Consider the following 27139-nt stretch of genomic DNA (forward strand, 5'->3'; position numbering starts at 1 on the left):
GATCTTCTCTCTAGCGGCTAGAGTTAGAGTTTCCTATGAAAATGAGTTTAAATACTCCTTTTTATTAAAGTTAGGTCTTCCATTCGAAGAGATGTGGCTCATATTCAGCCGTTGGATCATTCTTGTTTGGAGAATTAATCTGAACCGCATGATCTAATCAAATCCAACCGTTCGATCACGCCTGAAGAAGAAATGGATCTGAGTTGTCCATGCAAGCAGGATGCGATCTGCACAGTTAGATCTGCTGGTATGCGAATCGCCTGCAGAGCCTCCCGCGTGTCCACGTGTCCGCCACACTGCGCACAAAGATCAACCGTGCTACTGTCGTGGCAGTCCATGTGGTCAAAATTTTATTAATCTCATTTTTACTCCAATTTTCTAAATTTCGTTTTAAATTTTTTTATTTCTAATTTATTTCTTATTTTTGAAAATATTTTCAAATATATCTTAAAATCTAATTTTTTAAAAAAATTAAAATTAAAATTATTTTAATTTACTATTTTATATATATTAAATTATCCTGAACTAAATTTTCAGATCCGGCTGTTACATAAACCTAGCTTCCTCATGTATACATATATATACATATATATATATATATCCATATTGGGAACATGTATACTAGGAAGAATAATAAGACCAATATTTTCCTTCCATGTCTCTGGTTTGACTACCCTTTTTCTCCTTTAGTTAAATACTGATCAACAACGGCAGATATAAGCAATTAGCTATTTTTCACCAGCAAATGCATTAAAAAACAAATTTATGGCTGCATCTCAACAAGCTGTCGAATTCATTGGATGTATGAAAAATAGGGTGTCAAGAAAACAACAAATATCCATTATACTATACGTGCCTTCGTGCTTTACAACGTCATAAATGATTTAGGTCAAGAATCTTCTTCCAAAATAAGAACCAGATTTCATGTTTACAACTATAAATTAAATGCTTCCTATTTTCATCATACTTTCATTTATCAGTTCTATCCACATTAACAAAAAGAACATAAATTAACTTACCATTACAGGTATCGTATAATCCACCCAACAAATGGAATCTGATTAAGAAACATCTTGACAGAAGGCCAAAAGCCACTGCAACAAAATGTCAATCCAATTAGGAAACAGAATTTGAAAGCATAAAGTTAATTATCTAGCTAAGAATTTATCACTAAAATTATAAACTAACCCAAATAGGACAACGCAACCATAAACTTCAAAGATTATTCCAACTACTGGCCAACGAACAAAAATGAAAAAGAGGCCAAATAGGAAAGAAACAGTACCCTGCAGAAGAAAAAATCAAATGTAATGCCTGCTTTGTTCCAGATCTGCTCATGTCAAATCATTGTACTGTCATGCAATTCTGTCTTTAGATTGACAGAATTAAAACAAGGGAAAAGTACTTCTTATAAACTATATGAAAGCCTTTAACTCCAGCCCGAAAGAAAGGAGTATCATAAAACAATAATAGACGGAGACAATTCAAAACTATCATGAAAGAATAGGATATAACATAGAAATTGCATAGCCAATAAGGGAGAAAAAATGGCTTTAACGAACAATGAACTATTAACACTGATAAATCCACAAAGAAAAAAGAAATAAGTCATTTGAAATTGAATGGGGAAATAAATTTTGCACAAGTTTTACAGTGTTCTTGTTAAAGTTAGGCATGAGGAAACTGAGCAGCATCAATTCCATAGAGAAAGATGCTATCCATTTGAAGTTGAAAAAAGTTTCTTGGACACTCCCCAACATTTTTTCCCTTGTTTTTCAAAGCCAACACTCAGCATCTTAAAACTATATGAATGCAACTTAGGAATCTCCAACTCAACCACATGCCAAATGTTACTAAAATTTCTCAAGGATAAAGCACTCTTGTTATTTATTTAAAAGAAAACTAGAATGTTCATATGTAGAAATGTATATATACATGTATATTTACATTAGGGATAGTTGGTATTGTTAGGACAACGAGTATTGTTAGGACAGCTGGGTGCTCTCTCCACTAATTTTTTAGTTTTTGTTAGCATCTTTTAACCGTCTTTTGTCTTGACCAAAGGCCAATATATTTGGCACATTTGTACCCATGTAAGATTAAAAAAAATTAGAGGATTTTTACTCGTCACACAAACTCTCTCCTTGTTTTCTTCATGGTATCAGAGTGGTAACTCATATCCAAAATCTTTCATCATCCAACTCAAGCCGAAATGGCCATGGATGAGCAAAACTCCTCTCACATTGATCATGTCTCAGGTTCCTTCAATTCAATACCTATCAACCATTCTCACATTGACCAGACACCTTTATTTGTCACTGGACACAGACTGAATGGGAGTAATTATCTCCAATGGTCTTCGTCCGCTCTCATGTTCATCAGAGGGAAGAGCAGGGATAAATACCTTACGGGAGAAGCTATTCAACCACCAACGGATGATCCAAGTGCCCGTTCATGGAAGGCCAAAAACAATCTGGTAATGTCTTGGTTAGTCAACTCAATGACGACAAACATTGGACAAAAAATTTTGCTGTATGAAATCGCACACGACATATGGGTGGCCGCACGCAAGCTTTACTCCAGCCGAGACAATACCTCTGCCACCTTCGAAATCGAGACTCAGTTGCAGGACTTGCGACCATGGGAGCTCACTGTAACACAGTAATACAATGCACTCTCTCGGCACTGGCAGCAACTTGACGTCTTCGAGGAACACCCGTGAAATTGTTCCGAAGACTCGAAACTCTTCAAAACTCACACTGAACACAAAAGGGTCTTCAAATTTTTTATGGGACTCAACAAAAACTTGGATAAGGTTCGTGGTTGCGTTCTGGGTACAAAGCCGCTGCCAAATCTCAGATAAGCTTTCTCTGAAGTCCGTCGAGAAAAGAATACAAAGAAGATCATGCTGAGTGATTTTTACTATGATACGAACCCTATAGACACAACTTCTACCCTTGCTGCTTAGAGGCCGCTGCTCAGTGAACCTCAGCCTGGTGCCCTAAATCACGAGCACGCCTCTACTTTCGTCGGGCGTACTTCTGAAGCTGGAGGAAAAAAAGGGAGACCCTGATGTGATTATTGCAAAAACCCGAGTCATATTAGGGATAAATGCTGGAAATTACATGACAAGCCAGCAGATAGGAAAAATTACAAAAATAACACTTAGAGCAATATGGTAATTTCAAAAGAATTATCCCCTGCAGCCAGTACTACCGAGAGCTCTCCTTTCAATCCAACCTAATTAGAGGCTCATGCAAATGTTTTCTCTAAAGGATATTCTCGGTAGTGCTTCCTTGCTCAAAGAAGTAATTGCTTACTCAATTTATCTGCTTACTCTATGAAAAAGCAAATGTAAATTATTAATTCAGGAGCATCTGATCATATGACCGGAGACATTACACTCCTTCATTAGTACAGTGAATATAACGAAATCTCATTAATCAGAATTGTTGATGGAACAAGTTCTAGAGTTGCAGGAGTTAGCTCAACCATTATATCACCAAATTTGATATTACAGTCCGTTCTTTATGTGCCTAATCTAGACTGCAATCTGCTGTCTGTAAGTAAATTACGTAACGACTTGAACTGTGTTGTTAAATTTGACAGTGATTCTTTTGTTTTTCAGGACTTGACCACTAGCACAATGATTAACAGTGCTAAGGACTCAGAACTTTATCTTCTACCAGTCAAAATCTCACCTCCTAATAGATAAACTTCAAGTGCAGTATGTGCTAATTCAGTATCTGTAGGATCTTCTAATATTGATGAATCTATTATGTTATGGCATTATAGATTAGGACATCCAAATTATATGTACTTAAAACAACTATTTCCTGCTTTATTCAAAAATAAAAATCTAAATTCATTTCAATTTGAAATATGTCAATTGTCTAAACATACTCGCAATTCATATCCCAGTATTGCTTACAAACCCTCAAAACCCTTTACATTAATTCATAGTGATATATGGGGACCGGTATGGGTAAAAAATATTACTGTCACAAAATGGTTTATCTCCTTTATTGATGATCACACTATAATAACCTGGGTCTATCTGATGAAAGAAAAATCTGAGATTGGTGAAATCTTTTAAAAATTCAACACTATGATTCAAACCCAATTTCAAACAAAAATACAAGTGTTGAAAACAGATAATGCATGTGAATATTTTGCATCCAACCTAGGCAAATTCCTTTCTTGTCAAGGTATTGTCCATCAAAGTTCTTGTCCCTACACTCCTCAACAAAATGGTGTAGCCGAAAGGAAAAATAGGCACATTCTTGAAGTGTCCCGCTCTCTCATGTTTACCACAAATGTCCCTAAATACCTTTGAGGAGAGGTTATCCTCACAGCCACATACCTGATCAACAGAATGTCCTCCCGTATCCTTAAGTTTAAAACATCTTATGATTCACTACTTCAAACCTTCCCAACATCGCACATCCTTCACACAATTCCGTTTAAAGCCTTTGGTTATTCTGTCTATGTTTACATTCACGGTCACCTCAGAGGGATCCTAAAGCCCTTAAATATGTTTTTGTCGGGTATTCCAATTCTCAAAAAGGTTACAAATATTTTTGTCCGATAACCCGTCGGTTCTATAATACTATGCATGTTACTTTTTTTGAAAACCAACCATTTTATCCCACTCTTGATATTCAGGGGGGAAACATCTGGAACTCAGGAATATCAATTGTGGGATGTGAATATCCCTCCTCTACAAACTCCATTGACAACTTCAGAAAAAGATCATCCGTTGACAACTTCAGAAAAAGATCATCTTCCTGAAACCATCAGAGAACTTGAACCTATCACAGAGACTGATAACACATTACCTGTAGTTAGTGAGTTGCATGTCTATACAACGATAAACAAAACTCAAGGTAAAGATAAAGTACCTGAACCATCGATACTCTGCCATGACTCAACTCCTGAACTAAGCACCTAAAATAACACAAATAATGAGATTTCTGACTCTACTGATGATATTGGTTTACCTATTGCATTACGAAAGGGGGTTCGTTCTTGTACTATGCATCTCATACAGGATTGTGTCTCTTATGGCAAGCTGTCTTCGAAGTATCATGCACTTGTGAGCAACTTTGATAGCATCCCTTCTAAATCAAGAACAGTTCATGAAGCTCTCAAGATTCCTAAATGGAATGATGCTATCCAATAAGAAATTTCAGCCCTTGAGAAAAATGGAACATGGAAATTATCTGATCTACCTTTAGGGAATGCTCCTGTTGGATGCAAGTGGATCTTCACCACCAAGTACAATCTTGATGATAGTATAAGCCGCTACAAAACTCGACTTGTTGCTAAAGAATTTACCCAATCATATAGCATCGACTATCAAAAAACATATGCTCATGTTGCCAAGCACAACACAATTCGGGTATTATTCTCTTTAGCATCTAATGTTGATTATCCTCTCTATCAACTTGATGTAAAAAACATTTTCCTTAATGGTGACCTAGATGAAGAAGTGTACGTGGAAGTCCCACCTGGACTCAAAATGAATCCTCAAAAGGTATCTAAATTAAAGAAGGCACTGTATGACCTCAAACAGTCTCCAATGGCTTGATTTGACAGATTCCCCAGGGCAGTAAAACATATGAGATATCAGCAATGTCAATCCGATCATACCCTGTTTGTCAAGCATTGTATCACAGGGAGAAGAGCTATATTAATTATTTATGTGGATGATATTATCCTTACACGTGATCACAGTGAAAAAATTCAGAAACTGAAAGACTTTCTAATTAGAGAATTTGAAATCAAAAACCTTGGGTTGCTCAAGTATTTCCTTGAAATGGAAATTGACAGATCCAAAAAAGAAATTTCTATATCTCAACGAAAGTACATCTTAGATCTCCTAAATGAAACAGGCATACTTGGTTGTAAACCTGCTGAGACTCCTATGGAAACAAACACTAAACTTGGTTTCAAAAGTGACAATGTCTGTTGATAAAGAAATGTATCAAAGGTTTGTAGGCAAACTTATCTACTTGGCTCATACAAGACCTGACATCTGTTTCGCTATTATTATTGTGAGTCAGTTCATGTCTCAACCTACTGAAAAATACATGTGGGTTGTTTATCGTATTCTGAGGTATCTAAAGATGACACCTGGACAAGAATTATTCTTTCAAAAGAATATGGTCAAAGATATTGAGATCTATACTGATGCTGATTGGGCTGAATCTGTGACAGATAGAAGATCCACATCTGGTTACTGCTCTTATATTTGGGGTAATTTAGTCACTTGGCGTAGTAAGAAGCAATCTGTTGTATCAAGAAGCAGCGTTGAAGCTAAATTACGATCACTTACACATGGAATATGTGAGGGAGTATGGCTTAAAAAGATTCTACTAGAACTAAGATTTTCTGCTCCTATTGCAATGAGGATTTGGTGTGACAAGCAATCAACTATTAGCATGGCCAAGAACTTTGTGCACCATGACAGAACTAAACATGTTGAGATTGATCATCACTTCATCAGAGAAAAAATTGAAAGTCCAAATGTGTCACTCCTATACATCCCGACTAGTCAATAAACAGCTGACATACTCACCAAGGCACTACTAAAAAGGGAGTTCAATAATCTTATATCCAATCTAGGGTTACTTAACATTTATGTAACCTAAATTGAGGGGGAGTGTAGAATGTTCATATGTAGGAATGTATATATACATGTATACTTACATTAGGGACAGCTGGTATTGTTAAGACAGCTGGGTGTTCTCTCCACTAACTCTTTAACTTTTTGTTAGCATCTTTTAACTGTTTTTTGTCTTGGCCAAATGCCTATATATTTGGCATATTTGTACCCATGTAAGATTGAAGAAAATTATAGGATTTTTCCTCGTCACACAAACTTTTTCTCCTTGTTTTCTTCAATGACCATGTGTTAGCTTATATAGAGTATGGTGTTATGAAGAGTCCAATGTTCCCTCATGTATTGAAACAAGCATAAAGCTACTTTCCATTCCGTTGCTTGTATCTCTAAGCTTTGAAGCACCTGAATCTGATAAGATCTAATAAACTAACTAATTCGTAACTTATTTTAATTCCTAAATATTCAACTGATTAATAAATTATTTATAACATACTCGATTTTTGTTTGCCAAATCAGACAGCAATTTTTGATGTACTTCCAAATTTCCCATAGACTATCTAACAAAAATACTCGTTTTTGTTCAATTCCAAATGTGAAGTAGATCTCTCAAGTAAAGCATTTTTGTCCCTGAGAAGCTCAAGTAAAGAGGAAATTTAAAAAAGAAGAGAAGTCTTTAAGAGAATGAGTGTCTTTGTGGCTTCAGCATTGTATAATCTAACTCATATAATACCTTGTAATTTTTTCTGCTAGTAAAAAGTGTCCAAGTAGACTGCCAACCAAGCAAAATTGCCACAGCAGTCAAGCAGAATATCTGATTACAGGATAGGCATAAATAATGTTACAACTTTGTTTGCAAAATGTTATATCAGGAAAGAGTAATACAAAGTTCTATAAGAGTTTAAACAAAAGGGAAAAAAACCTTACATTCCCAAGAGCAAGCAGACCCCTGTCAAAGAAAAGAATTACACCTAGAATTGAGAAAAAGAAACCAAAACCAAGGAGGCCAAATCCTATCTCTGCATATCAAAATCAAATTTTCAAAGTTAAAAGCCAAATTTCAGTTCAATTTATTGCAAATTTATCATAGGAAACAAAAGAAAAGACAAGTGAATCTGATACTCTATTGACCAAAATTTAGCCCAACCATCAAAAAAGAGTTGTTGGCAAATGCATCAGTACCATGAAAAAAGATGAAAACCATGCATTATTTCAAATTTTTCGTTCATCCTATACACCTTGTATACAGACAGAAACCCGCTTCTCATGAATAGTAACTATTATTTTCTATCAAAAAAGTTTTACTACATTTTCCTCATCCCCCAGGCAACTAGGATATAATAGCAAATCACTCTGGTCTTGAACCCTGATTGTCTTTTAAGGGTCAGTCAAATGTAAGGTAATGTATTCTATCTGTTTGACAGTCTACTGATCCAATCAGCATTCTTTTGTAGAAAACTGAAAAATACAATTCATTTCAAGAACAAGAAATTCATGAGCATGGGAAAGAAGCAGACAGACTACAGAAAAGATGCCCTGTTCTCATCCTTACGTCATTCCATTCTTCCAGAAAATGACAAAGCCCCCAGTACAAAAGTATCAATGAGAAGCTATCTTTCTTAGAAAAAATATCATCCACATTTCTCTTGCTTCTCAACTTCCAAAAAGATTAGGAAGGGAACTTCTTGCCACAGATAAAACACTAATAATTAGTAATGGAAAGGGATGCTCAATATCATTCATTTCCTTTAAAATTCTAAGTCTTCCATTCCACTAAATTAGAAGAAAATTAAGAGAAAAAAAAGGCCTTAAAAAATTTAAAGAGAAATTTAATATTTTAATCTCATTTGCCATTCTATTAATAAAGATATTATTGACTACTTTCTTACAAACAATCATTTCCTTCCCTTCACAAGCTAAATCAAACAAAATATTATAATAATTCTTACTTTAGTTTTTCATTTTTTAGTTATTCAAACAACTGAAACACTTCTATTTCAAAAGCCATTTTTTTTCTTTTCTTTCCTTTCATCTTTATTCCAGCACCAATTTTTACCCAAACATAGTGCAAATTTTATATCTAATTTCAAGCCATATAATAACCAATAACTGATAAACTCTATCATGTCTCGAATTTATTTTTCTTACTGCTCCCTCCTAGCTTTCATGGCTCTATGATAAAACCACTCTAGTTTTTTGAGAAGACAAAAAAAAGGAAGATATACATTGAACAGGTACCAATCAGATGCAAATAACAACAGTGCTTTTTTACAAAGTCATATACAGAAAGTAGCTAACAGTTTACCACAAAGTTTTCAGTATGGAACAATCTGCTGGTAATCAGCACATATCATGCAATCATTTCAATTCAATTAGCAAAGTTAAAATAATCAAAATTTGGACAGAGGCAAAGGTTTAACTGCTAATGCATTTAAATATCTTTAGATGAATTTATAAACTCACTTTTAATACTGAAGGTTTGAAAAATGGAAAATCCTCTTCTACTTGTCTTAATTTCATTCTTGGTGGTACTACAATCTATGGAAAATAAAGTAACAAAAATAACAACTTCCTAACAAATTTATGGGGAGAAGGAATTGCAAAAATAGTTATAACCATTCTGAGATTCTCTCCACTAGGCAAAACAGAAAAGAAACAAATTTATTTTTCTATATTTTCTACACTCCCCCTCAATCTAGTTTACATAGATGTTAAGTATAGATTAGATACAATATTATCAAAGGTTCCTCTTGGTAGAGCTTTTGTTAAAATGTCCGCAACCTGTTGACTTGTTGAGATATGCATACGGGTTATAGATCCATCTTCCAATTTTTCTTTGATAAAGTGTCAATCGATTTCTACATGCTTGGTTCGGTCATGATGAACTGGATTCTTGGCCATGCTAGTAGTTGATTAGTTATCACACCAAACTTTCATAGAGGTACCATCATAAACTTTCAGTTCTAAAAGTATCCTTTTCAACCACACTCATTCACATATTCCAGAGCAAATGCTCGAAATTCAGATTCTGCACTACTACAAGATACAACAGACTGTTTTTTACTGCACTAAGTTACTAGATTGCCCCAGACATAGGTACAATATCCTTATGTAGATCTGCTGTCAGTTACTGACCCTGGCCAATTAGCATCAGTGAAGATTTCAATATCCTTTTTTTTCTGTTTTCTGAAAGAACAATCCTTAACCTGGAGTCATTTTTAAGTACCTCAGAATTCGATATACAGTTGTCATGTGCTTCTTAGTTGGTTGATTCATGAATTGACTCACTGTACTAACTACAAAACTGATGTCCAGTATAGTGTGTGCTAAATAGATGAGTTTGTCCATCAGTCTTTGGTATCTTTCTTTATCAACCTTTTTATCATTGATGTCGAATCTAAGTTTTACTGTCGGATCCATAGGTGTGTTAGCAGATTTACTTCCAAGCATTCCGATCTCTTTCAGGAGATAAAGGACATATTTTCGTTGTAATACTGAAATTCCCCTTTTTGAGCAGGCTACTTCCATACCAAGAAAGTATTTCATCATTACAAGATTTTTAATTTCAAACTTTTTAGCTAGGAATTCTTTAAGTCTCTAAATTTCGTCAATGTGATCTCCTATCAAAATAATATCATCTACATAGACAATCAAGATAGTTTTTTATCTAAGATGTAGTGTTTAACAAAAAGTGTATGATCTTATTAGTATTGTCCATACCCTTCTTGTTTTACTACTTTTGTGAACCTGTCAAACCAAGCTCTTGGAGATTGCTTCAGACTATATAGTGACTTTTTGAGCCTGTACACTTTTTGAGGATCATCAGTTAGTTCAAATCCTGATGGGATATCCATGTATATTTCTTCTTCTAGGTCACCATTTAGAAACGTGTTCTTTACATCTACCTGACACAGTGGCCAATCAAGATTAGAAGTAAGTGACTGTGATACCCAAATTGTATTATACTTGGCTACTGGAGCAAATGTTTCTTGATAGTCTATCCTATAAGACTGAGTAAAGCTTTTTGCTACTAGGCGAGCCTTGTATCGATTTATACTCACATCAGGATTGTATTTTGTTGTAAAGACCTACTTGCATCCAACCTGACGCTTTCCTGTGAGCAGATTAGTTAACTCCCATGTCTCATTTTTCTTAAGTGCTCTAATCTTTTCTTGGATAGCAGTTTTCCATTCCAGTATTTCCAGAGCTTCATGAATAGACTTTGGCTCTGGTGAATTACTATCTAGCCTGCACACAAAGGCATGATATTCTGAAGATAACTTACCAAATGAGATATAGTCCTGTATCGGATGTTTGGTACATGTTCGAGTCCCTTTTCTCAATCTATAGGCAATTCATTGTCAATATTAGTAGTAGGGATAGATATCTCATTACCTGTAAATTTCTGAGTACTTGGAGCCGGAACAGATTCATGGCAAGGCTTGTCTGATTCAGGTGCCTTCCCTCTTTGGTTTTTGTTCCTTTTAGTGTAGACACGTAACTCATTATTTGCAGGAAATGTGTTTTCTGTTCCTAACACTGGCTCAGGTTCTTTCTGTGTGGTTTTTGGTGAAGTATTGGTGATAGGTTCAGGTTCCAGGGGGATGAATAGAGAGGAGGTATGCTAATATTCCACAACTGATATTCCTGAGTAAAGTTCTCCCCCTGAATATCAGTTGTAGAATAAAATGGTTGGTTTTCAAAAAATGTTACATCAATGGTTTTATAGAATCAACGTGTACCCGTAACTAAACACTTATATGCTTTCTGATGGGCAGAGTAATTAACAAAAATGCATTTTACAGCCCGTGTATCAAGTTTCCCTCGAAGATGTGGGTGAATATGAACATATGCAGAACACCCAAAAACTTTGAGAGGCTATTTAGGATATGGGATTCAGGAAAGGTTTGTGAGAGTAATTTATATAGTGACTGGAAATTGAGAATACGGGAAGACATCCGATTTATCAAGTAAGTGGCAGTAAGTATAGCCTCTCCCCAAAGAAATTTTAGGATGTGAGTGGTAAATATGATTGAGTGAGCAACCTCCAGGATGTGTCGGTTTTTCCTTTCAGATATACTATTTTGTTGTGAAATATGGGCACACGAACTTTGGTGAATAATGCCATGATCAGTGAAATATTTCCCAAGAGAGATTTCGAAATGACTTATAGAAATAGAATTTGCACATACTGCGTTTTGGTCATTATCTGAATGACTTATAGAAATAGAATTTGCATATACTGCATTTTGAATTTGTCCCCTAAAAGTGTCTGCTTGAAGAAGGTGTAGTCCTGAAATCATACTATCATTGTCAATCATCCTCCCCGAGTTCAAGTCCTAAAATTCACACAAATTAGAGACAAATTTAGTAACACATTTCTGCTCTCCACAAAGTTTGCTCCCTGATAACAAATTACAGTTTAATTTTGGCACATAAAAGACTGAATGAAGTGTCAAATTTGGAGATAAAATTACGGAGCCACATCCAGCCAATTTGGAGATAGATTCATCAGCAATTTTTATCAAAATATTTTCTTCAGATTTGCTGTAATTTTGGAACAGTGACACATCTCCAATCATATGATCCGACGCTTCAGAATCAACCACCCAAACCTGCTTTGTTGAACACACAGATAAACCATGAATTTTACATTTGTGTGCCACTAATACGTTGATGGGAGGTTGATAATTTTTTTGGGTCAAAATTTTTTGAAGTGCTTTCAGCTGCTTAGGGCTAAAGGGGTTACTCTACACAGAACTTAGAGAGGCTTCTCCAGCGGACGCGTGACTGCCATGGTGGTCGGTTTCTGGTCTGGGCGACTTTTGGTCGGCTTGTTTTCCATAGAGTTTCCAGCATTTGTCGCGGACATGACCAGGCTTTTTGCAATGATTGCACCAAGGCCGACATTTCTTCCCCCTCGAGTCCTGAGTTCTCATCGAGAGTACGGAAGCGTTTTCAACAGATTGAGTGAGTTGCGCATCACCCATCATCACTCTTCTTCGGCTTTCTTCTTGTTGAATCTCATAGAAGACTTCGCAGATGCTAGGTAATGGTTTGATGCTAAGCACCCGCCCTCGGACTTCATCAAGGTTGCTGTTCAAACCCAACAGAAATTTGAAAATACGTTTCTCCTCCACAAATGACTGGAAATTTCTAACGTCCTCGGGACAATTACACCTCCTTTCTCCGAAGGCGTCCAATTGCTGCCAACTGCGAGATAGAAGATTATAATACTAAGTTACATTTAGCTCACCTTGTCTTAGTTCGTGAAGAGCGGACTCGATTTCGAAAATAACTGATGTATTTTTCTTGTTGGAGTAGAGTTCTCGAGCTATCTCTCAAATTTTCTGCGCAGTCTCGTAGAGAAGGAAATTTTTTGCGATGTCCGGCATCATCGAGCTTACGAGCCACGAAATCACCATATTGCTGTCAATCTTCCATATTCAAGCATTTGGGTCATTCGCCGGTAGAGGTAAGAGTTCACCGATGAGATACTCTTTGCGACCTTTGCCTTGGATGAAAAGTAATATTGACGATGACTACTGAAGGTAATTGCTACCATTCAGCTTACACCCAGTGAGGAGTGATGCGGATGGTTCAACCAAGCATGGCTGGTAGGAGAAGGATAGTAAGAGCCCGATGAAATTTCGGGTGGAGAAGACGGTAGTTTTCCTGAGGCCATTTTTGACTGCGGCTCAATCGGGATGATTCTCCTGGATCAGAATTGCTCTGATACTATGAAGGTTTGAAGAATGGAAAATCTTCTTCTACTTGTCTTAATTTCATTCTTGGTGGTGCTATAATTTATAGAAAATAAAGCAACAAAAATAACAACTTACTAACAAATCTTCCTAACAAATTTATGGGGAGAAGGACTTGCAGAAATGGTTATAACCATTCTGAGATTCTCTCCACTAGGCAAAACAGAAAAGAAACAAATTTATTTTCCTATATTTTCTACAAATACATATATGTTAGTGTTCAGATTTAGGCACATGTGTAGACATGCACACACACTAATTCACATGCATGCTAAACAATCATACATAAAAAGAAAATGTCACCTTCCAAAAAACAAACAAGAATGCATGGATGGAAAAGGAAATTTAAGTAGTACTTAATGACTTCTTTTTTAAAAAAAAAATAGTACTTAATGATAACAAATAGATGAACAATCACTAACAACAAGCAACTATTATTTTTAGTTATTATAATCATAACATTCTGTCATGTAATTACATTGTCCACCATAAAATGTTTGCCCACATAAAAAATACATCGTGTCTCTGTGTCAGCATGTAGAAAAGCAGACATATGTTACATCAATGTGGGTGAAAATTCAGATAAAAGGCATGCAATATCTAAGGTTACAAAATTATAAACAAGAAAAAATTAAAATTAATTTACGTGTGCAGGTGACCAAACATGAAAGACATCTGATTATAGCAACCTATACTATAGGATACAGCATTTCCTTGTTTGATTCCATTCTCAGGAGAATTTCATAACCTTTAAGAAGAAACATTGAAAATTTTTATTCACACAGAAGTTAGCATGATTTAAGTTGATATGGTCAAGCAAGAAATATTCTTTTTTATTCAAAATAGAAACCAGGACAAACAAAGGGCGGATTCTTTTTCACTCAACTATCTACATATGCCAACTATTTTTATGCACGGATAACAACATTTATAAATAACACTAGCTATTTTTTTTTCCTATAAGCCATAATAAGCATAAAGAGGGTGAACTTATGCATGGCAGAAAATATTAGCTTGTACCATACATTGACTAAAAAGTAAATGTATGCACATGGAACCTAGCAATAGATACTTATAAACTGCGAATAATGCTTACTTTTTTGCTCACTAATTTCATATGCCATCTTGATGACGGTAGTCACTGCCTGCTCATCAAAGTAGAAGTAGCACCTTCTAACAAACTGCAATATATTGCAAGCTAAATAAGAATATCTTATGCATTAGTCAACAGTAATTTAAAATAGATTTTGAAGAAGTAACTATTGCCATGGGCAACAAAGTAATAAATCAGAAGCTATCACAAGAAGAAAATATTATGATTGACCTGAAACCTTCAATTGGTCCATTAATCATATTTCTAGGCCATGCGGGGTAAGGTATCGCAATCTTTCTCACTCTTTTGGTTTCTCATTAAGGCCGAACAACAATTACAATTAACACGGGACCAAGATCCAAGCTTACATCAATGCAGTGACACAAGTTGGCAAATGCTTCAATACTATTTGTATAGCCTTGGCCCAAACACAACTACGCAAGCAAATTTTTAACCCAAACCACCAGCCAACAGCTTAAACAAAAATTCTCAGTGAGAATCGGCTTCACCAATGACATTCTTATCCATGTGGAATAAGATCTTACATAACAAATGAGCAGATGCTAACTAAACTGAAAATCCTATAAATAAGCAAAGCCTTGGTTCATTAGACGGGAATTTAAAGACCACAAGCTTTCACTTCAATATTTACCATATATACTGGTATCTATAAGCAATTCAAGTTTCAATTTCCATCTATCAACAGTGTTAGTAATCATTTCGCATACTTTCCTTAAGAGTTCAAAAGCAGAATATTAGTCCAATTCAAGCTGTTTTTCATTTGTAAGTAACATGAAACATAAAATGAGTTTACAACTTTAGCAACAAAATTAAAAAATAAAAAATGGATCATGTCACTCAGTAGTTATATTTCCGATTGCAACCTAACTTACGATAACTTCAGACTATTTCCCCATAAACATAGCAAACTAAAATTGTCAATTGCAGCTTACATTATTCCAATTTAAGTGCCGAAAGAAAACCTATTCACTAAAAAAGAGGTTTTCGAGGTCATAAATGAATTATTAATGATTTAATTAAGCATCCCTCGAATCTGAAACAACCGAGCATCAATTTCAAGTGAAAAAAATTAATATGTTTATGAATGAAAGACACATAATGCCAGACGCAAATTCCACTCGAGAAAATGAAAAATAACTCTTGAAACCAAGAAACCATCTGCTGGTGCTGATTCTACTGGGGACTAATGGATTGTAAAACAATTTTCTTGTGAGAAGCCATGGACATAAACCTGAATTGGAATCTAGCCGAAAGAAATAATACGAACAGAAAAAAGTAAAAGAAACTTAATAACGGAGATGGAGACTTGCCTCGACAGGGAATTGAAGAGGGTTTCTGTCCGCCGTTACCAGAAGAAAAGAAATATTATTTCATATTGACAGTAAATTGGTACCAGGCCCAACAAGCTCAAACAGTTGAGGGTGATAAAAATTAGTAAGACAAAATTTTACTTGGATTGAAATTTTAATTAAACTTAAATTTTTCGATGCTTTCCACCAAACCTTTAGATTATTAGATAGACATTTACATAATAATATATGGTTTTTAATATAAATATTTAAAAACTAAAAACTATTAAAGTATAATACTAGTTTTCAAATTTTCTTTTCATCATAATGATTTTCAAACCTTTTTAAGTATATAACAACATAGACATTTAAAATTTAAAAAAAAAAAACAAATATATTCAAGAATGAAAAACTATAAAATGTGCACACACAAAAAAAGTAAAAATATTTTTAAGCATAAAAAAAAAACATATCTTTAAAACTAATTTTATCTTAACAATATAGTTAGAACACTATTAATTTAGAATTTAATCATTTTATAAATAATGTTGGTTATTTGACCTTATCTTCCAACATTATATGAACATATGTGTGTATTACCTTCTAAATCTATTTTTATATTTGCTTGTAAAGTTTTTTTTTTTAAAAAAAACGAATTTCTACCCAATTTTATCAAAAATGAGAGAGGGATGTATTTTTACTCTAAACATGGTCTAATAAAAGAAAGTAAGGTTAGGGGAGGTTCTTCTGTTATGTTCATTGGTTTTATATAAAGGAAAGAATTATAGAGCATTCGTTGTAATGGGAAGAGACACAGAGATGGAGGTGAAAGGGTATGAATAGGTCATAATATAGAGTTAAAGAAATAGGTTGGGATGTCTTCACTTAATGGTAGCATATGTAACATGTTATTCCTAAAATATACACGAACATTTACAAAATATACAATAATATTTTAATAGAGTATGCACTTAATTTATTATACAAATATTATAAGATCTTTACTACACTAGTGTAATTTATTCCTTATTTAACTATTTCAGATCAGGAAGATCCGATTTCTGAGTCCGATCCGCAAGAAGGTTACGAGTAGATGCTAGATATCTTATAGTTTCTTTTATTTTTTTCATTTCTCGTATTTCTTTTAGAGAATTTGTTTCGTGATATTTGTTAGTATTTTTGAGTTATTGTGTAAGGGATGTTAACTTTATATTTCGCTTCCGCACTCAAATTATTATATACATTTTCTTTTAAATTTTCGGGGCCATTACATTTTATTTATTATCTCTTTAAACTTGAATTAATTTTAGTGTCTAATTGATTTCTTTATATATAATATATATTACTATTTGTTTCTCTATGCAGATTATGTAACGGCCCCGGAAATTCAAAAAGAAATACATATAATAATCTGAGTGCAGAAGCGAAATAAAAGATTAAGGTTAACATCCTTACACAGTAACTTAAAAGTACTAAACAACATCACGGAATAAGTTCTCTGAAAGAAATACGAGAAATGAGAAAAATTAAGGAAACTATAAAGCATATAGCATCTACTCGCAGTCTTCTTGTGGATCGGGCTCGGGAACCAGGTCCTCCTGATTTGAAATGGTTAAATAAGAAATGAGTTACACTAACCCAATAAAGACATCACACTATATCACCGTCACAGAAGTAAAGATTAGTAGAAAAGCAAAACAACCAATGGAGCACTAAATTTAGACCAATACATTCATTAAAAATAAAATCATTTACTATTTTTCTTACCATTGGAGAATCTGTGAAGACAACCTATAAAGACAATAACATCATACAGATCATAACTTCATGCATAATTAGTAACATAGAATGTAACGCCCAACAATTTTAGAATTTTATTGTTATTATTATTAATTTTATTTTTTTTATTTATTTAGTTTATTTTAATTTAAGTTAATAAAAATAAAAACAATAATAATTGTAAAATTGGGTAAAAATATTATTTGGATTTAATTGAAATTGATTTTGGGAAAAATGGTGAAAATTAGGATTCTGTGAGTATTTTTGAAAAGAAAATCGAAAACTGGGGGTCAAAACGTAATTTAAAAAAATTGCGCCCCGTCAGCGCCACATCAGCAGCCACGTCAGCGGCCCAGTCAGCAGCCCTGGCCAACCAGGACCTGCCGCGTGGCAAGACCACGTCGACCCGGGAACGAATCACGTGGGCGATCCGCGTGCGCGCGATCGGACGGCCCAGATGCGTCCCCGCGCGCACAGACGGCCCAGGTCAAACGTGCGCACGGACGGCCCAGATGCAAGCGCACGGACGGCCCAGATGCACGCGCACGGACGGTCCAGATTCAATCAAGCACGGACGACCCAGATTTAATCAAAATGGACGGCTGTGATCAAAAGGCAAAAGGGTATAAATAAAACCCCGACACCTGACCACAAAAACCCTAGCCGCCTGCCCTCGCCGGAGAAGACAAACCAGACGCCGGAGGAGCCGGCCGCCGCCACCCGCCGCCGCACTGGGGAGTTTTTCGACCGCCGATCGAGGTAAATTTCATACCCCCGGCTCGTTTTTCAATGCTGAGTTCCCCTGTGGCCAAATCGGAGCCAAAATCCTGGCCAAACGGCCGAAAAATACGGCCGAAACCCAGCGGCGCCGCCGCGCCCCTCCTCGATTTTTGCCTCCGATGAGGCCCTTCCCGGCCTCCGTTTAATACAATTTTTATATCACCGTGATCACCATTCTTTTCTCTACATGTTGATCGGAGCCAAATCACTAAAACACGAACCTCGCCGGAGAGCCGCCGCACCCGAAAGCACCGCCGCCGGTAAGCTTCGATTTTTCGTAATTTTTTGGCCCCCCAAGGGCCCTAGGGTTGTTTTATCGCAGGGACCGATACAAGTGTGGCCGAATTCGGCCGAAAAGGGCCGACCCGAGATGAATCGCCGCCGTGCCGAAATTGTGATATTGGCCGAAAGGGGCCCTGTGTCTAATTTGAGATATGTGGGACACGTGCAGGTACCAGTAGTGCGTTTTAGTTCCCCAGAAAAAATTCAGAAAAAATTAGGGACAGCCTGTAGGCGCACTTTAGAGCCGTATTCGAACCCCGAAACAAGTAAGGACCTCTCACCCTATTTCCTATCACGATATTAAAGTTCAATAAATGATAAAACGGTATTTCATGAATCAATAGATGTGTGAAATTGTTTAAGGTCGCTAATGGAGCCCGAGTTTGGTGTGTTTGTCGGTCAGCCGTTGTTTGGTCTATTTTACAGTTTTAAATGCAGTATGAGGTCTGATGTTTTTATTTCATAGTTTCGTGTGCATATATCACTGTTTTATTGATTATGGGTTGAATGACTGAGAACCCGATGTTGTATGTTGTCTTGTTTGGCATAAATTACTGGTTTGCTTGGTTGTGTGTGAATTGATGATGCTGACTGAGGAAAATGGGAATGAAAGGTTATGTAAATTGATAATTGTATAATATGGTCAGCCTGACTAGATATCCTGGGAGATGGTGGACGGACCGAATCTGTAGGGAACCCTACCGGGATTGTGGTCTCTCTACCGGACGGGGTATCTCTACCTTATGTGTTTTGGCGCCCATACCGAACGGGGTATGGGGACGGCCCGTTTTGAATTGATGATGCTGACTAAGGAAAAAGGAAATGAAAGGTTATGTAAATTAATAACTGTATAATGTGGTCAGCCTGATTAGATATCCTGGGAGATGGTGGACGAACCGGGTCTGTAGGGAACCCTACCGGGATTGTGGTCTCTCATACTGGACGGGGTATGGAGACCTTATGTGTTTTGACGCCCATACCGGACGAGGTATGGGGACGACCCGTTTCACCATCATACCGGACGGGGTATTGAGGTTTATAGTTTTGGCGCCCATACCGGACGGGGTATGGGGACGGGCCTGGAATCTGATTACAAGTGTTAAGGGTTCACGAGTAGCGGGACCCCTATGGATCCCCATGGATACTAGTAGGCTGGTAAATGAAGAAAAATATGTTGTGTAATGATTGAATTGCAAAAGGCGTGATAAGTATTATGTTATACAGCTCATATGATTTCATGATGATGATAATGTTATTGCTTTCGTATATTGTTTTATGAATTTCACCGAGGTAAGTGGATAGTAAAGGATTTTATTATTGATAAAAGAATTTGTTGTAAATTATGCTCCATTGGTCTTTTTGTGTTTTCTACCCACCTTTACCTCCGTGACGGTGAGATAGTGTGATCTCTTTACTGGGCTGGTGTAGCTCATTCCTTATTTAATCATTTCAGATCAGGAAGACATTGTTCCCGAGCCCATTCCGCAGGAAGAGGGCGAAGGGGACGCCTAAAGACTCCGTAGTTATATTTATAGCTTTTACTTTCGAGTTTCTTTTTTAGTTAGTTTGTTCTTTTATACTTTGAGTACGTTTTTGGTTTTAGTGTAAGGGATGTTAATCGAAATTTTTATTTCGCTTCCGCATTTGACCTTTTTAATACACATATTTCATTTTAAACTTCCAGGACCGTTACATAGAACATATCATAAATTCATATTCATTAACAATAACTAATCATCACCGTTACTCATTTCACCAGCCTACTAGTATCCATAAGGATCCATAGGGGTGTTCCCGCTATACGTAAACCATTTTTCTTAACAATCTTAATTCCAGGGTCGTTCTCATACCACGTCCGATATGAGTGCCAAGACATTAAACTTCAATACCCCGTCCGGTATGAGCACCAAATGACCAAGTCTTCATGCCCTATCCGGTATGAGACAACGTTCACGGTAGGGTTCCCTATGAACCCGGTCCGTTCACCATCTCCCAGGATATTTAGTGAGGCTGTCACCTCATATGTTTATTAGATCACACCACTTTTCTGCTTTTCCTTAATCTCCGTTATCAAATTTAATACAATCACATAAACAATGAACATGCACCCGATAATGCAATCATATCTTAAATCCCAAAATCACACAGTGGTCAAGTAAGACAGTAATACATTATTTAAAATCATAGAATAGATAAACCAAATAGTATAATGCATTTAAACTATAAAATAAATCAAGCAGGAATCGACAGAGAATAATGTCCGGTTCGGCCTCCATTAGTAACCTTAATTAATTATGCATATCTATTTAATTTGTAAAAAATACAGTATATTCATTTATTCAAACTTCAATTTCATGATATGAAATTGGGTGAGGGGTCCTCACTTGATTTGACGCCGAAAAGCTAAATGGTTAATGCATCTATGGGTGGTCCCTAGGTTCCCTGAATTTTTCTTCGGGAGCTGAAACGCACTTATGGTAGCTATAAATGTCCCAAATAACCCAAAATCATTCCCAGGACCTACTCGGCCAATTTTAAAATTCCGGCACGGTGGCTCCGCCGTGCTTCGGCGATGGTGCCACTGCCCACGGTGGTGATCCACCTCAAGTTAGCTGTTTTCAACTGTTTTCGGCATCGATTCCTGTGAGAAAACACACTTAGGACCCTTTGTGGGCCGAATAAACGTAAAAAACTGAAACTCACCGGCAGTGGGGCTATCCGGTGCGGTGGCTCCTCCGGCTCATGTTGCGGTTGGGTGTTTTGTTCCGGTCAACCTGTAGAAGAGGAAACAGTGATCACAACGGTAGAAAAATCACATCGAACAAGAATCAGAAAGGGCCTCATTGGAGGCGAAAATCGAAACACCCTGCGTCGGTGCCGCTGAGCTTTGGCAGCGTTTTTCGGCCAATTGGCCATTTCTTTCTCTTCAATTTGGCCATGGGTGGATTTGAAATCAAATTCTGAGCAAATGGTAGAATTTTTACCTCATTTAGCGGTCAGAAATTGCTCCGGTGTGGTGGCGAGTGGCGGCGGTCGGCTCCCCGGCGGCTGGGCTGTCTTCTCCAGGGAGGGGCTCTGGCGGCTAGGGTTAGGGTTTGAGTGCGGATGGGGTTATTTATACCCATCCGCTTTTGATCTGGGTCGTCTATCACTTTTGATCTAGGTCATCCATCGCTTTTAAATAGGAAATGAATTTGAGCCGTTCATCACAATTCAATCTGGGCCGTCCGTACGCGATTTAATATGGACCGTCCGTGCGCGATGCAATCTGGACCGTCCGTGCGCGTGGGAACGAATCTCAGCCGTTCGATCACGCGTACACGGATCGCCCACGTGGCTCCTCCCCGCGTGGCCTCCCGCGTCAGCGTCTCTGCCACCTGTCGCGTCTTGGTTGGTCAGGACTGCTGACCGGGCAGTTGACGTGGCGTAAATTTTCTAAATTGCGTTTTGACCTCTGTTTTTTCGATTTTTCTTTCAAAAATACTCACAGAACCTAAATTTTCACTCATTTTCCTCAAAATTATTTTCAATTAAATTCTTAATTTTTTTTTCCCATTATTATTATTATTACTATCATTTTCATTTAATCAAATTAAAATAAATTAAATTCAATTCAATTCAATTAATACATATTTATATTTATATAGAAATAATAAAAATAATAAAATGAATGGGATGTTACAGATTATATGACTACGTACAATGTCTCTATATTACATACTCAACTTCCGTTTAGTTTCCAACTTCATCAAAATTGTTGAATAACTCATACTAATAAGTTACCTAATTGCAATTAGCATAATAAATTATTTGATAGAAATTATCAAATGTTTTAAAAACTATCTTTTACCTAATTTCATGTAGCAAGATAATTAATTAAAGTACTCATACTTGTAAGATACATAGAGTCCACTATATACAAAAGGAACACCATAAACTGCCACACATCATTTTCTCAATTTTTTTTGGAATAAGATATGAGAATTGTTTTACATTTTCATTAGAAACCTTTTTTTTTTTTTTTACTTTCATATAAGTAAAATAATATTTATGCTTTTTACAAGCAGGCAGTTTACCGTATTAACATATAAAGTTTAATATTAGTTACAATTTGGTATTTAATATATATATATTTTTTTCGATACAATTTAATTTATAATTTATTTATTTATTTTAAATATTTAAATTTATTTTTTAAAAAAAATTATCTAACATCACTACTTGTTCCTGTTAATACATCTCACTATGCCCGACATACACACATTAACTTAATCTAATGATCTTAAACTTGTTTTTTTAATTATGAAATTGTATATTAATGAGTAGGAGATAATTAATTCAAACTATACTTTCTATACCCGTATAATTTCTATATATATATATATTTTTTTTTAAAAAAAAAAAACGACAAAACTAAATATTGTGGACCCTAATTATTAGAATCCAAATTACCAACGACGATGTTTAGGTTTAGTTAGGTCTGCCAACTTTATTTTTAATATATACGTATGTACCAGTTTTGTAAGCAACTTGGGCGTAGTAACTTGTGTTCTGTGCCTGGCGCTCCAAAAAAATCACTAACGACTCTTTAAATAAATTAGTAATAAGGTAACCAAGATTCTTTACGCACGTGTTGAATCCTGATCACATGGCATGGCATATATAATTATATCATCCAAAACGTGCTTTTTTATAAATAAATAAAAAAAAACAAATTATTTGATGCCGAGGCATGTTCTATACACCTTCTTTTTTTTTTTTTGTTTTTAAAGGGTAAATTTAATTCAAGATGTACTGTTTTTTCTTATAAAATATTTTGTTATATAATTATAAGAGATACATGAATATTTATTTTAAAATATACTGCTTAGGATAATCAAAAGTATGGAATATGTACTACATGTGAATATTTTGAACAATAAATAATATTTCTACATTATCTTTTTTTTCTTTTTTTTTTTAAAAAAAAAACTAATTTAGATTTGATCCCCTTAATAAGGTAATATGTGTACTGTTATCAAGAAGAAATTATGATATTAATCAATAAATGACACTAAAATATTATTCTTTGGATTTTATTCAACAATTAAATTCGTACTTATTAAATTTCTTTGAGAAGGTTATTTAAAATTTGTTATTAAAACATAAAATAATTTTTATAGCATATAGTAATATTTTTGCATATATTCACATTATAATAACTATATGCCATATTTATACACTATATATTTATTTATTTATATTTTTAAAAGTAAAATGAATTTTGACTAAACGTGTGCTGAATCACACAGGTATATTCGTGTGTGTGTGTGTGTGTGTATGCTTTCGCAGGAATTTTCAGAAGAAAACAAGAAGAGACAGGAATTAGAAAGGAAAGGCAATTAAGTTGGTAAAAGAGACGTAGACAACAAGCATTATGCCAAGATTAGTTAGATGGATGACGAGAGGAAAGACAGTACAAAATTTATACTTACTGCATAGAAATCCATGATTAATTAATTAATTGCTTACTTAAATTTTAATTTAGATATGTCTAAAAACTTTTTGAGATCAGTGATTCATATATGGATAAAATGTTCATAGACACCTACAGACGCCGGCCAAGAAGTATACAAATTAATTTTCTCTAAAAAATAAAAAGTTGGTTCTTTATATTGACTTAAAATCAAGAAAAGAAGATGAGTAGATTAATATACATATATATATATCTTTTTTACTGACGAAAAGTAATTAATTTTTTTAAAATTGTTCTCATAAGAAAATAATTTATTGAATGACAGAAATACTAAATTTTACTTTATAGTTTAAAAAATTATTTAAATTATTATTATTATTATTTTTTTTTTTTTTACGAATCAACCATATTTTATAAAAATTATTCAAATTGCATTCTTACTTGTTATTAACTGTTAACGTCATTAACGATAGTCATACGTGTTTGATAATGTGTTTAAATAAATATCACATAGAGCTATGTAATCAACACATAGATCCGCTCATAAGACATGAGTAAAGCTCGACCCTTAACTTTTGCATTGATCCTAAATTTTAGAGCACTTACCACTCTTCTCCTTTGTGATCAAGGAGCTTCTTTTGCCACAAAGGAGTTTGCTTCCATGCCCTAACTTCTGCCATATCCAGAGTTTGCTTCATCGGTCTCGAAATTCATTATCACTTGTTTGATTCCTATTTACTTTGATATCATTGCTAGCATTTGCTGCATCTACGTTGGATTTCTCTAAAAGGTCGAGCATTACTTCATGCTGCTTCATTGATGAATAAATTTAAGTACTTATAAATTTTTATAATTTTTACACACGATTTGATATACGTGTATGTATTTAAAAATATGTTTCTATTATACTATATTTATTACTGTTGGTGGTAACAAATAAAAATTGTATAAAAAATATAATATTTGAAAATTAAATTACTAAATATATTTTTATGTTTTATTTATGAGGATTTTGATATTATCGTTATTATAGTAGAAGTGTTGGTGACAAACCTTATTACTTCAGTAGGGAAACATAATACCAAGTTTTATGGGTAAACATGATAGCCAAGCACCAGTAGCTGATTCGACTCTCTCAAATGTAAATTTCTAAATCCATTAAAAAGGTTATTCTGAAATTCTTGTCGATATTCAGTGTATTTTCCTGTTGTTGTGTTGTAATTTTTTCTTTATTTAATTTAATTTAATTTACATGGGTGTCTATAATTACTTGTATTAATGATGAGACAGTTTCTAAATTATAGTTTTGTGTTTCACTATGCAAATGAGAGTACCCAGAAAAACCCATTAATTCCAAAGATATGGAAAATAAAAAGGCAGGGCATTTATATTTTAGGATATTAGGTAAAGATGATTGATGTATATACATATATATATATATATAACTATGCCATTATTCATAATGAAATTAGTTCTGGAAACCATTTTTTTTGTTTTTGTTTCCATCTTCTTTTTCCCTGTTCAATACTATAATTCCATCATTATGTATACATGACTATGGTAGTAAAATTTGACACGATTCACTTATATTATATATTTAGATACAGAGTTAAATAGGTACAGATTTAGTCTACACAGATTTCAATTATTGTCATATTAAATTATTTACACTCGTTTGATTGGTTAAATAAGTTAGTCACAAAAATACGTTTGACCAATTAAATGTATACATCTACAAATACAAATTCATAACATTATATGTACGTACATCATATATATATATATATATATAATAGAATATCTCTCATTAATGCTATAATATAGAAATTTAATATGAATATTCGAGAAACTGATCAAGTTTCTAATAGGTTAACTTATTCAACATTTTATGATAAACAAGTCAAATAGATCTAAATAAATTAACCTCTTCATAATCCTTTACAGGTTAGTGTTTGTAAATAAATAAAAACAAAGTTTTATTCATAACCAGTGTGTATGATAAGTATTATTTAAGTATTTCACAGTGCACAATTAATTACATTCGTTAAATATGTTAATTATATTGTTTAATTTAGTAGTAATTGTAAACAGCAATAATGTATAACATATATATATATATATACATATACACGTCCAGCTAAAGTTTCTTTTACGATACACACATATAAATACTGACTCATAGATATATGTGTGTTTGTATTAGTAACCTAGCTAGTAATAATCATATATAGATATAACAAACAAATTTGTGATCTGATATATATATATATATTTTCTGATACAAAAGAGTGAGAAAACAAGAAGAAACAAGTCTAAAAGTTGCATATAAATGTTATGATGAATTGACGAATCAAATTTGAAATGTGAAATTATTTAGTTGGCTTGAACAATTCAATTTTAGACTTATAAGTCCAAAACTCGTTCAACTTGAACTCGTATTTACTATATATTTTTATTAGAAATTATAAATTAAATTTAATGAGCACAATTCTTTTATTTGTGAGATGATTTTTTTAAAAGAAATAATAATAATTAAAAAAAAGTTAACTATTTGTATTTATATTCCATATAAAATAAAACATTTTTAATTGTGCTAAATATTTTATTACAAATAATTTTGACAACCTTAGGAAAAAAAAAAAATAAAAAAACATCTACCAATTACAAAGATAGTGGGATTCTATTTATTTACCGGTTTCCATGTTAAAAATAAGAATATATATGTATATACTTCCAAAGTGATAACTTGAGAAAATGAAATGAAAAATAATATAAGGGAATCATTGTAAAAGGTTTTGGAATAATTGAGCTTACTCTTGATTGAAGGTGAGTTTCTTCAATTTTAATATTTAAATGTATGAAAACCCATTCGGAACTGGAGTGGATATTCTTTCTAAATAACACATATTTATTAAACACTCTAATTTGACTTTCTTAAGAGTTGTTTCGTTACACGGAATTGACTGTCCCCAGTAACATCACCCAGGACAAATTGCAAAATTATTAAAAGTTAGGTTAATGATGTGAATATATATATATATATATATAAATTAT

General features: G+C 34.3%; 1 protein-coding gene across 3 annotated transcripts; it reads right to left on the reverse strand.

Annotated features, from left to right (window-relative positions):
• Nucleotides 1-817: 817 nt before the first annotated feature.
• LOC110807704 (Got1/Sft2-like vescicle transport protein family) lies at nt 818-15969 on the reverse strand. Of its 3 annotated transcripts, none has more exons than XM_088216330.1 (6): nt 15811-15969; nt 14483-14567; nt 7550-7641; nt 7356-7436; nt 1286-1330; nt 818-1094 (listed from the first exon to the last, which is right to left on the reverse strand). In XM_088216330.1, the coding sequence occupies exons 2-6, from the start codon at nt 14508-14510 to the stop codon at nt 1062-1064; spliced, it is 279 nt and encodes a 92-aa protein (XP_088072456.1). In that variant the 5' UTR covers nt 14511-14567; nt 15811-15969; the 3' UTR covers nt 818-1061. The 3 variants fall into 3 exon arrangements, with proteins under 3 accessions (XP_088072456.1, XP_021888592.1, XP_088072457.1); XM_022032900.2 differs by having other exon boundaries at nt 1189-1286; nt 15811-15968; XM_088216331.1 differs by lacking the exon at nt 1286-1330 and having other exon boundaries at nt 15811-15968.
• Nucleotides 15970-27139: the final 11170 nt, after the last annotated feature.

The sequence above is a fragment of the Carica papaya genome, chromosome 3 (genome assembly GCF_054855325.1).
Source record: "Carica papaya isolate Zhongbai chromosome 3, ASM5485532v1, whole genome shotgun sequence".
Lineage (NCBI taxonomy): Eukaryota > Viridiplantae > Streptophyta > Magnoliopsida > Brassicales > Caricaceae > Carica > Carica papaya.

What these genes read in the sequence shown, in the direction of transcription:
- LOC110807704 (XM_022032900.2), bottom strand. Translation starts at nt 14,510, where the DNA reads ATGGCATATGAAATTAGTGAGCAAAAAA. An exon ending in CTAGCAGAAAAAATTACAAG is followed by an intron (nt 1,287 to 7,355) that starts GTATTATATGAG and finishes TTTCTTCTGCAG; the next exon opens with GGTACTGTTTCTTTCCTATT. An exon ending in GGTTGCGTTGTCCTATTTGG is followed by an intron (nt 1,095 to 1,188) that starts GTTAGTTTATAA and finishes ATTTTGTTGCAG; the next exon opens with TGGCTTTTGGCCTTCTGTCA.